At 45.4% G+C, this 12,884-nt stretch overlaps 1 protein-coding gene across 1 annotated transcript in view; it reads left to right on the forward strand.

Annotated features, from left to right (window-relative positions):
- Nucleotides 1-2,288: 2,288 nt before the first annotated feature.
- LOC122554924 (glutamate-rich protein 6-like) overlaps nt 2,289-12,884 on the forward strand; it is a 54,468-nt gene continuing 43,872 nt past the window's right edge. The window contains exons 1-3 of the mRNA XM_087993054.1: nt 2,289-2,424; nt 4,733-4,824; nt 6,538-6,606. Of these exons, the coding sequence (XP_087849180.1) occupies nt 2,361-2,424; nt 4,733-4,824; nt 6,538-6,606 (225 nt within the window). The 5' untranslated portion in view covers nt 2,289-2,360. The remainder of the gene's footprint in view (nt 2,425-4,732; nt 4,825-6,537; nt 6,607-12,884) is intronic.

Genomic DNA, 12,884 nt, shown 5'->3' on the forward strand with positions numbered 1-12,884 from the left:
AAACCTGATGAGCTATAACCTGATGTCATGTGATGTCTGCCCCAGTATTTCAGCATTGGCTAATCTGATTGTTGGGTTCACTTTGTGAATTGTTCACATTTCCTTCTCTCCTACTCTTACTGGCCTTGTTGCCCTCCACTATTTTTATGACCCGCTATACTTGCTGTTTATTTTCCTTTCTGCAGTAATCTCTTCTTTTCTCTGTTGTGTTCTTGTATGCTTTTTCTTTCAGTTTTACCTTGTCTCTTCCCTCTTCAAATAACAGCATTTTTCCTTTAGTCTGCTAAAGTCCCATTACAGTTTTTTGCTTCTACCTCTGTTATCTATTGTACCAAATTTTGCAAACGTACATATATGAATCTCCACTTCTTAATCTGAGTCATTTATACCCATACTGACCAGCCCAAATGCAAGTTCTTGGGGAGCACACTAAGTCAGTTTTACTCTGTCAATAAGATTATCCATGCCCTCTATCTCTTGCCTTATCAATTCCCTATCTGTATCAATATGCTTGCTTTGAGCTTTCAACTTAGCTAAGTCTTTTCTGTTAAAAATCACACAACTCCAGGTTATAGTCCAACAGGTTTAATTGGAAGCACACTAGCTTTCGGAGCGACGCTCCTTCCTCAGGTGCTATCACTTGATGAAGGAGCGTCACTCCGAAAGCTAGTGTGCTTCCAATTAAACCTGTTGGACTATAACCTGGTGTTGTGTGATTTTTAACTTTGTACACCCCAGTCCAACACCGGCATCTCCAAATCTTTTCTGTTTGACCTTGTTGAATACCTTCTCAAAATGCGCAAAGAGGATTTCCCCTAGGGATGGGCGATAAAAATATTGGCCTCGCCGTGGTGCCCACAGCCTGTGAGCCGCTAACTTTAAAGAACGCTCTACTTATTTACGATGTTCATTGCTTTCTTTCAGAATTGAAAGAGGTTTATTAATCATAACTTACCCGTTACAAATCCACGCTAGCTCTGTCTGGTTCCAGTAATGTCCCAACAATTAACATTCAGCTAGCAGGTATATCATTTCCTGCTTTAACTCTCTTCATAAATACTGCATGACATTGGCAGTTTTCCAACCCCAGGGACAATTCCTGAATCAGGACAGCTTTGGAAAAAAAAAATCACGATTAGAATTTCTCCAATTTTCAATTTCATCCCCTATTGATTTCTGGGATGATCTGATTCCGATCGATCTCCAGCCTCAATATTCGCTTTTAATAGTTTCTCTGTTCTAAGCCTTGATTGTCAAGACAGACACAAAGTAATCATTTATCAAGACTTCATCAGTTTCTTCATCAGCAATTAAATAATAATTTGTCATTAAGGGGCCCACATTATTCTGAGTATTCATCTTTCTCTCCATATCCTTTTATAATCCTCTTATCATTTTATCTTTCAGTTCTGAGTATTGTACTCTTAAACCTTTGTTGCTCTTTCTGACCAGGCTTTGGTGTCTTGGTTCAGGATCCCGACACGAGTCAAATGCAGGTTCCGAACCTGCTTTATGTTGGCAATTTTCATCCCATGTGACTTTGCCTAAACTGGCTAACCTGAGGACAAACTCACCAACTGGTTAAGGAGAGAAGGTAGACACTTTGGGCTGGAGGGGGCCAATAGGGATCTCTACATCACAGCAGCAACTGAAGCCTAGCATTGCAGGTAAAGGGAGAGAGAGGCTCCCTTCATTGTGGGCTATAAAAACATCCAAATTTAGAAATGACCACAGCAACGGGGTGTAGAAGGGAAGCCCCTCAACAGAATAGGGTGGGGGGGGGGGGGGCGGGTGCTGGAGGGAAAGTGAGGGGGCCAAGATTCTCTTCTATGTCTCCTTGGCGTCTCTGATTTCTTGCACATTTGTGTAGGCCTATTTCCTTCAGTTTTATACCACCCCTCACCTCTTTTATAACCAAAGTTGTTCATTATTTAATCGAAAGGGCAGAAATAATCTGTCCACCAAAAGGATCTCTCCAATTTTCAATTTCCTCCCCTATTGATTTCTGGGATGATCTCATTCTGATCGATCTCCAGCCTCGATATTCGCTTTTAATAGTTTCTCTGTTCTCATACTCAATTGCCAAGACTGACACAAAGTAATCATTTATCAAGACTTCATCAGTTTCTTCATCAGCAATTAAAATAATTATTTGTCATTAAGGGGCCCACATTATCCTGAGCGTTCATCTTTCTCTCCAAATCCTTGGAGGTCGCAGTTTTTGTGGTTGTTGTTCTATTTTAATGATATGATGATCATTATAAAACAGGAGTACTGAATTACCCAGTGAGGCAGGATTCTCCAGCAATGACTCACTCTCTCTTCAGAGCCTGGAAAATGCGGAATCACAGCAAAGAGAAATGTCAGCAGTTAACACTCAGACATTCTGGATTTCATGGAATACACCTGGTCATTCGGAGGTAGGTGAGTCTGCGTATGCTGCATTTTGATGTTGCCTATTTCATAAGGGTCACCCTTCAATGGATTTTGCTGAGCTGAGGAGCTTGGTTGCCTTTAGTTATTGGGATGTTTACCTCCTTGGAGGCAGAAAAATGTATCACATTTTTGGTGGAATGTTGCAAGGGGGTGTTTATGAAGTTCTCTGCCTTCGTCCCAAACTTGGACCTCTCTCCTAATTTATCATGAGTTTGGCCTGTCTAATGTATATGAAACCGAACTCTTTCTCCCTCGATCTTATTGGCATTAAAGTGCTGATCATCCAACTTCCCCTCTTAGCCTCCCATGTTGTAAATAGTCCTCTCTCTCTCTCTCTCTTTTTAAGTGTTGCCCCTCTCCCCTTTCAATCTGCTTGAGCCCACATTCTCCACAGGTCCCCATACCACCTCCAACCTTCCTCCAATGTTCTGGAACATGCTGTTGCCCACCATTCCCATTTTCTCCAGAGCTCCGTGTTTGACCCCCTCCTTCTGGCTAGCTTTCCAACCCAGCCATTTTATCAAAAGAAGTCTAATTAAAGTCACAAACGGTGCCTTGTATGGACGGTGAGAAAGACGAAATGTCCCTCCTCATTCTTCTCAACTTGTCCTCAGCCCCTGACCACAATACTCTTTTCCGACATCAGCTGGCTGCAACTGGTCTCCACTAGTTCCATTCCCAGTTGTAGCCAGACTACCACTTACTGTGGCTTTTGTTCCTGCATCTCCCCTCTCACCTCTCATTCCCTTCCCTCACTGAAATGTTGCACTTCAGCCTCATCGTTTGGAAGGTACAAGGTTAGCCTTTATATGAACACTGATGACAATCTACCATCCCACCACACCTCCCATCGACTCCTCCTCTTTCTCTCTGCTTATCCAACGTCCAGTACTGGAACAAACACAAATTTCCTCCAATTAGATATTGGGAAGACCTTTATCTTCAGTCCCCGGTCCAAACTCTGTTCGGTCACTATCAAATCCTCTCTAGCACCGCTCTGAGATAGTCTGTTTTCAAGGCTGAGTCATGTTTAACCCTAAGATGGGTTTCTGATGGGCCAGCACTAAGTCTGCCTGTTGACTCCTTCATCCAAACTTGCTGCTGTCTCAGTTCATCTGTTGCGGAAATTCTCATTTGTGCCTCTAGATCTGAGTTTCCCAATGCACTCCTGGCTGATCTCCCCCGCTCCCCCCTTCATAGATTTCAGGTCATCGGAAACTGCCCTGCCTGTGGTTTAATTCACAGCAAGTCCCATTCTGCAATCACTCCTGTGCTGATTGTTCCATGTTCCCGTTCCTGTGCTATGAATTTGAATCACTCATCCTTGTTTACAAATCTCTCCATATCTTAACCCTCCACCCCCTACCTCAGTCATCATCTCCATTCTCGCAAAGCTCGCACTCTCGCTCCAACTCTGACCCCTTTTGCTTGTCCACTTTTATTTGCTATGCCTTTGAGGGCTGTGCCTTTAGGCTTCCAGCTCTGGGTATCAACTCTGCAACTCTCCACCTCACTTCCTTCCCTTAAGACAAGAAATCCTCCCTCCTTGACCAAGCTTTGGCTTATTTGACCTTGTATCTCCCCTCTGCATCGTGCTTTACAATGCTCCTGTGGTTCGCCTTGGAATGTTGAAGGTGCTACCTAAATATAACTTGTTGTTGTAAAATTGGATAGCAAGGATAAGAGAGTAACAGGTGATATTCCATGTGAGGTTTCTGTCCCTCCCCAGCTTTCTTCATTTAATCCCTTCGTCATATCCTTCTAGGCCTTCCAGCCACCGTAACTCTTGTGACCACTCGGCACGGTAGCTCAGTGGTTTGCACTGCTGCCTCACAGCACCAAGGTCCTGGGTTCGATTCCAGCCTCGGGCCACTGTCTGTATGGAGTTTGCACATTCGCCCCGTGTCTGCCTGGGTTTCCTCTGGGTGCTCTGGTTTGTTCCCACAATCCAAAGATGTGCAGGTCAGGCGAATTGGCCATGCTAAATTAGCCCATAGTGTTCAGGGATGTGTAGGTAATGTGGATTAGTCAGGTGTAAATGTCAGGGAATGGGTTGCTCTTTGGAGGGTCAGTGAGGACTTGTTGGGCTAAATGGCCTGATTCCACACTATAGGAGTTCTATGAATCTATGATACTCATCTCGACTTCTCCATGTTGGAGTGGATTGCACAGATCAGGTGAAAGGTCCTGACCTGAACCGCTGGCTCTGTTGTCTCCGTGGAAACCCGGTGGGCCTTGACTTCATGTTTCCGACAGCCACGGGGCATCCACTAACACTCCGTTTCTCCTCTTGTAGAACTTGTGAAGCAAAGTCCTGAAAAAGTGCAGGTGGAGGAGAAGTCACCAGAGATCCTTAGCGAACCTGAGGCCGTAGATGTTACCGCTGAGGTACAGAGGCAAGCCAAGATACTTACACATCAATAACCCAATGCTTCCGTCGGGTTAGATTGAGGGTCGGTGTCTGGAATCGTGGGTACTTATTTGATATTTGCCGAGGACCACAGGAAATACACTTTTATGATTGCTTTCCTGTCAGGCAATGTGACGACTCTCCCTCTCCCTTTAGTTGTTAGGTTTCTGAGTTTATTGATTAGGGATTAATTGGGATTGACTTTCCTTTTCCATTTGAGTTTAGATCAGACGGAATGCAGTTCTCCTCAAAGGAACCAGAACCTAGTTGTTTACGTCACCTTGAATTTGGGTTACAGTCATATCTCCAGCATTTCCCCATGGTGGTACTGTCCCATTGGAAAGGCGTGTTCCTGTAGTCTCCAGGTGCTGGCACCAGTGCCAATGGCCACTGGCATCAGACCTTATCCTTGGAAAGCCTGCAGGGCCGAGAGTTCTCCTCCCAGCCTTGCCGAAAAGTCCAGTCTGATGTGAGGTGTGAGGCGATCACTAACAGACCATACGAACATAAGAACCAGGAGCAGGAGTAGGCCATCTGGCCCATCGAGCCTGCTCCGCCATTCAGTAAGATCAGGGCTGATCTGCTCGTGGTCTCTGCTCCACTTACCCACCCCGTCACCATTGCTGTTAATTCCTTTACTGTCCAAAAATTTATCTTTCTTTGCCTTAAAAACAGGCAATGAGGTAGCCTCAACTACTTCACTGGGTGGGGAATTCTACAGATTCACAAACCTTTGGGTGAACAAGTTCCTCCTCAACCCAGTCCTAAATCTGCTCCCCCTTATTTTGCTTCCCCTCCCTTCCCCTCCTCCCAGCTACCTATCGGCTTCATTCCTCCCATTGACCAACCAGGTCATACCCTCTGCCTATCCCCACTTCACCAACCTGCCCCCGCCACCCCCTTTACCTGCAGCTCCCCCTACACCCACCCCCCCAGTCCTGAAGAAGGGTTATACCCAAAACGTTGACTTCTCCACCTCCTGATGCTGCCTGGCTTGCTGTGTTCTTCCAACCTCGTCCCTGTCTACCTTATTTTGAGGCGATGCTCCCTAGTTCAAATTCCACCCGCCAGTGGAAACAACCTCCTTGCTTCTATCTTATCCATTCCCTTAATAATTTTATGTGTTTCTACAATATTCCCCTTCATGTTTCCTAAATTCCAATGAGCGTAGTCCCAGTCTACTCAATACCTCCACAAAAGCCAACCCTGTCAACTTCAGAATCAACCTAGTGATTCTGGGATCCTTCTCAGATCTTGTTTTCTGAAGGAGCTGAAGGTCCACAGTCGAATGAGGAAACCTCAAGTGGGTGGTGTTTGGCATCACAACAGGCCCAGTTCCAGAGAGAAGGCCCCTAAGCCCTCATAGATACAAGTGGACACGCAGAACATCTCTCATGGCCATTCCTCCAAGCTAGGGAGTTTACAATGTAAAAAAATGCAGAGCGTTCAAAACTGCGGGCAAATTTCTGATTGCTTTGGATTGAGAGTGTCGATGGCAGAGAGTAGAGGTCCTGGTTATTGAGTGTCTGACCCTTGAGGCTTCTGGTGAACAAAGAAATGGAAAAGATAAACAACTTGCATGCCGGGATTTTAAACGAAGCATCGAGAGATGATAAGAATGATGTAAACGTACGTAAGTAATACACTTGGTTCTCACTTTCTGTGTCCCTTTGTTGAATGGTACAATCTAGGAAACACAGACACCAAGTGGGGAGCCTGAGACAGAAGATCACATGACTGAAACCTTGGAATCTGAAGATGTAAGCAGATTTTATTATTGATTTATAGTTGACTTCTCTTTTATGTTCACTGGCGTTTTCATTCCTTCTGATCTGATTTAACTTTGTTCTTTCTTTCTGGACTCCTGCCTTATTTTTCTGACTGGGTTCCAGATAGTTTAATTTCTTTTTTGAGACTGGACAGATCCCCCCCATGTACTCGTCATGTTTTCACCCCCTGGTGGACAGCGGGGAAGATGAGGAGACAGGTCTGCTCCTCCTTCGGTAGGCCCAAGGTCCCGTCAGAGATGAACGGGCTGTCAAACCTGCCTCAGTTCTCTGGGACATTGACATCACTGTTACCCTGCGTAACCCTCCCCCCCTCATCTCCTCACTCAACCTCATTTCACACCGCCCCCATACCTCCCATGTCCCTTCTACGCTCCCCCACTTCCAATGTTCCCTCATAACCAACCCAGTGCCCCTCTGATTGCCCTGTGCCCACCCGAGTTCCCTCCACAGCCTTTCAGCCAGTATTGTCTATGAACAGACCTCAGGAACTGTGAAGGAAACCATTTTAAAAAAATGAAGCTGAAATCATCAGAAACCTGTCAGTTAAACGCAAAACCATTCACACTGCATGGAAAACAATCACCAGTCCCATTGGAAAATTACCAGAATCCCTGTAAGTGGGCATTAATTGTGAAAGCAATGAAACATCAAACCAGGAAGCACATCGAAGATAGATAACCCTGCTATAATCTCTTAAAATGTTCAAACATACCGTGCTGTCTTACCCTGAACATGTGTGTAAACAACCATCTTCTCAAAGTTCCATACTCGTGTTTGAAATTCATTATTCTATCTTTCACACTTCATTGAATTCCTACAGTGTGGAAGCAGGCCGTTCGGCCCATCAAGACCCTCCGAAGAGCATCCCACTCAAACCCACCCCCTCTACCCTGTCCCTGCGTTTCCCATGTCTAACCCACCTAACCTACACATCCCGGGACAGTATGTGCAATTTAGCCTGGCCAATCCACCCGACCTGCGCATCTTCGGACTGTGGGAGGAAACCGGAGCACCCGGAGGAAACCCACGCAGGCACGGGGAGAATGTGCAAACTCCACACAGTCGCCCGAAAGTGGATCCTAACCTGGGATCCCTGACGCTGTGAGGCAGCCATGCTAACCATTGAGCTACTTGTGGACAAGATCTTATTGCTACTTATCTATCAATAATCATGCAGTTACATGGGAGTCACAGCATAGAAACAGTCCATTTTGCCCATTTGTCTGATCTGTTCCTTTTTATAACCTATCCAAACATTTTCCCTCCATCCTTCAACAACCCCTTTGAAGCATCACCTATTCTTCCCCTCTCTTTAGACTTTCCTCAAATGCATCTTTATTTTGGTCAACTTAATTTCTATTAGGTGTGGATTAGAGTGGTGCTGGAAAAGCACAGCAGGCCAGGCAGCATCCGAGGAGCAGGAAAATTGACATTTCGGGCAAAAGCCCTTCATTCCTGACGAAGGGCTTTTGCCCAAAACGTTGATTTTCCTGCTCCTCGAATGCTGCCTGGCCTGCTGTGCTTTTCCAGCACCACCCTGATCTCCAGCATCTGCAGTCATCACTTTTGCCTAGTTGATTTTAACCTCACTGCGAATCCTCTTGACAGGATGCCTACCTTGAAGCAGTTCTCCTCCTCCTTCTATTAGGTGTGGCCTATCCAGCGTCTGATATAATTCTTGTGTGGCATTGCTGCCTTTATTTGATCACCCCAACTACTCTGGTGAGCTCTGTGTTCTAATTACTCTTTGGCTTAAGATGTTTCTCCTGAATTCCCTCCTGGATTTATTACTGGCTGCCTTAACTTTGCAGCCTCTGCATCCCCTTGCCTCCCAGAGTGGGAATCATCTTCCCCATCTACCCCACCAAGCCCTTCATACTTTTAAAGACTCCTTTAGGTCTCCCTTAATCTCTTCTTTGTTGAAGAGAAATGTCCCAGCCTGTTCAAACGAGGGAGTACTTAATGAATGGTATGACACTGGGTAGCTTCGAGGAACAGAGGGAACTTGGGGTAATTCTGCACAGAGGAGAAAGTGAGGACTGCAGATGCTGTAGATCAGAGCCGATAATGTGTTGCTGGAAAAGCGCAGCAGGTCAGGCAGCATCCAAGGAGCAGGAGAATCAACGTTTCGGGCATGAGCCCTTCTTCGGTAATTATGCACAGATCCCTGAAGTCAGCAGAGCACGTGAATAGAATAGTTAAGAAGGCATAAGGGATACTTGCTTTCACTGATCATGGCATAGAGTATAAGAGTAAGGGGGTAATGTTAGAGTTGTACAGAGTATTGGTCAGGCCACAACTGGGGTACTGTGTGCAGTTCTGGTCACCTCACTACAGGAAGGATGTGATAGCACTAGAGGGGGTACAGAGGAGGTTCACCAAGGTGTTGCTTGTGATGGAGAAATCGGTCTATAAGGAGAGACTGGATACGCTTGGCTTGTTTTCTTTAGAGCAGAGAAGATGCAGAGGGACATGAGTGAGGTGTATAAGATAATGAGGGGTACGGACAGGGTGGATAGAGAGCAGCTGTTACCCTCAGTTGAGGGTCAATCAGGACAGGGCATCGTTTCAGGGTGAGGGGGGGCAGTAGATTCAGACAGGATTTGAGAAAAAAACGTGATCACTCAGCGGGTGGTGGGAATCTGGAATGCACTTCCTGGGAAGGCAGTGGAGGCTGGAAACCTTACAACCTTCAAAAAATATTTGGATAGGCACTTCAAAAATCACAACATTCAAGGATATGGGACAAGTGCAGGGAATGGGATTAGCGTAACGTTAGTGGTAGTAATGTTAGTGCAGACTCAACAGGCTGAAGGCCTTTTGTGCGCTGCATGAAACTGTCAATTTAAATCGATGAATCTGTGTTCAAACCTTTCTGCTGGTTATACCCTCTCAGTTCTGGTATCACCCTTTATAAATCTTTTCTCCCCACTTCTACATCCTTTCAGAATATGACGCTCAGAAGTACTTCCCCAATCTGTCATGATTTGGAGATGCAGGTGTTGGACTGGGGTGTACAAAGTTGAAAATCACACAACACCAGGTTATAGTCCAACAGGTTTAATTGGAAGCACACTAGCTTTCGGAGCAACGCTCCTTCATCAGGTGATAGTGGAGGGCTGATTGTCTGTTAAGCCTTTCATCTGTTCGAATACAGTGATAGTTTCACTTCTTTCATGTGTAAATCACAAAAACTTTTTTTTAAAAAGTTGCATTCTCGGGTTAGCTGTTAACAATGGTGATGGCTAGACAATATGTTGAAGGTCCCCAGTGTTAGATGCGATTGTTACATAGCATTGCTGCTTTTCAACTCTGTGCCTCTAGAAATGAATTTTGTTCGCCCTTACATTGGCCCTTATGAGCTTGCAGAGACGGTATATCATGATTCATTTCGTAAAAGGAATGAGAGAAGGTGATAGAAAATAAGGGGTGCAATTCTAAAGGGTTTCAGGGGAACCGAAGACACCGAGAGATTTTCTGTACACAAATCATAAGCATGGAAGCTGAGTTGAGAAACAGTTAAAGAGGCATATGAAAAGCCTGACCTAGGACAGAGAGTAGAAAAGGTCTGATAAACCCCAGGAACCCCATCCAGGAGAAAGATATAAGTGGAAAGCAGGAGACAACAGCTTCGCTTCACTTAGAGGTCGCCACTGATGATGTTATCTCGCCAGGTAATGAAACGTCTGGATATCAAACCTACAGCTCAGCGAGCAAACCTACACTCGAAACCTCAACCTCAGCTACAAACCTTCACAAACCTTGCAATCCTGTAGAAAACTGAAGCTCGGCCAGTATAGTTCCTGGGCATCATATTTTGGGGAAGTATAAGAGAAAATGCAAAAAATACTCCTGAGATTGGTTCCAGGGATGAGGAATGGCGCGATGAGATTGGAGGAACTGGTCCTTGGGCAAGGCAAGGTTGAGGGGAGATTTGATCGAGGTGCCTGGACAGAGCAGATGGTTAACCTTGGTGTCAGGATCACGATTTAGAGGATATCCGTTTAAGGTGATTGTCAAAGGAAACAGCAGTGAGGTGTGGGAAGGCCTTTATACACAGTGAGCGATTAGGACCCAGAGTGCACTGCCTGAAAATGCAAGACTAAATCAATCATGGCCTTCAGAAAAGAGTTGGGTCACTACCTGAACCGAAGGAAAAAGAGAAGACTGGGCCGCGGGGCAAGGACAAGGGAATAACCTAAGTGAGTTGCTCTTGCAGAGGGCTAGCATAGGTACAATGGGCTGGAAGGCCTCCTATAACCATTCCATGATAATATGGTTCAATTCCACGCCCATCCAACCTATCTCTGACGACTGTATTATCTTTGTGCACAACAATCTTTGTGCCTCCTCCTCAGTGTCCAGTTCTGGTTGTGAGTTATTGGAAGAATATCATCAAGCTGGAGAGAGTTCAGCAGAGATTTTTACCGGGATGGTGTTGAATATGGAAGGTTTGAGTTATAAGGAGGGGCTGGGACATTTTTCACTGGAGCATAGGTGGTTGAGGGGTGACCTTATAGGGGTTCATAAAATAATGAGGGGTATAGATAAAGTGAATGGCAGGTGTCTTTTCTTTAGGGTGGGGGTTTCAAGACTAGGGGACATATTTTTAAAGGTGAGAGGAGAAAGATTAAAAAAAAGACGCAAGGGCCTTTTTTTTTACATAGACAGTGGTTCGTGTGGGGAATGGACCTCCAGACGAAGTGGAGGATGTGGGTACAGTTATAACGTTTAAGAGACGTTTCGATAAGTTCATGCATTGGAGAAGTTTGGAGGGAGGTTTGGCTTAGCGCAGGCAGGTGGGACTAATTTAGTTTGGGAACATGGTCAGACTGGACTGAAGGGATGGTTTCCATGCTGTATGACTTCATGATTCTTTCCCCTCCACCCTAAAGAAAAAGCACACTTGGAATAACAAAAAAGACTGGAAAATTGGGAGAGAAAACTGGAAAATGTCTCTTGACCCTCCCAGGCCAAGCCACTAGTCCACTCTGGCCTTGACTAATGCTTCACAGCATCTACAACTTATATGAGGTGATGTTAAAATGACCCAGAATGAGAAATTCTCAAGGCGATCTGCTGGTGCTACCATACTCTGGTTACTTTCTTTGAGTTTGAATGTTTGCCCACTGGTTGAATTGCAAAAAGACAGCTGGATTTGAATTTGACAAGAGTTCAGAATATTATTTTCAATGTCTCTTCCCCTCTCCCGTCCGCCTAGCCCTGGGTTTCTCTCACCACCCACTTCGAAAGTGATGCTTTCCGGTTCATCTGTTAAGAAATGAAGATGTGTCGGGCACCTCCCTGAAATGAATGGCGACATTTTACCTCCACCGTACCAACATCACTCCAGGAGCAGGGCGATTTGAGAGACAATGTTGTGCCTTTGATACCTGTGTTTCTGGGATCTTCAGACCAACACTGGGGATGTGCTCCGCGAATCCGTCCATTTTGAATTCATGTCATAGCTCTGTGTTTACAGAACGCATTGAGTTCCAATTTTATTATCTTGATTTTGTGTCTCTAATTTCAGACTCGTGTTGCATAATTCCACTAATTCTTTTTCCCTGACAGTCTATCACATGAGTACTTCTGAATAATTAGAATAGTCTTTGTCTTTATCCCTGAAGGTTTTTTTTAATTCATTAATGGGATGTCAGTGTCGCTGGCTAGGCCAACATTTATTGCCTGTCCCTAATTGCCCAGAGGGCAGTTGTAAGTCAACCATATTGTTGTGGGTCTGGAGTCATGTGTAGGCCAGATCAGGTACGGATGGCAGTTTCCTTCCCTCATGGACATTAGTGAACCAGATGGGATTTTCCTGACAATCGACAATGGATTCATCGTCATCATTAGACTTTTCATTCCAGATTTTTATTAAATTCAAATTCCACCATCTGCAATGGGAGGACTTGAACCTGTGTCTCAGAGCACTACCTGGGTCTCTGAATCGTAGAATCCCTACAGTGTAGAAGCAGGCCATTCAGCCCCTCGAGTCCACACCAACCCTCCGAAGAGCATCCCACCCAGACCCCCCTGTAACCCTGCATTTTCCATGGCTAATCAACTAACCTGCACATCCCTGGATGTTATGGGCAATTTAGAATGGCCAATCCATCTAGCCTGCACAAGGCTGGACTGTGGGAGGAAACTGGAGCACTCCTGCGCAGACACGGGGAGTATGTGCAAATTCCACAATGACTGACCCCAGAGGCTGGAATCGAACCCCGGTCTTTGATGCTGTGAGG

This window comes from Chiloscyllium plagiosum, unplaced genomic scaffold (assembly GCF_037043375.1).
Source record: "Chiloscyllium plagiosum isolate Xiang-an unplaced genomic scaffold, Cpla_swu_hap1 HiC_scaffold_12, whole genome shotgun sequence".
NCBI classification, from domain to species: Eukaryota; Metazoa; Chordata; class Chondrichthyes; order Orectolobiformes; family Hemiscylliidae; genus Chiloscyllium; species Chiloscyllium plagiosum.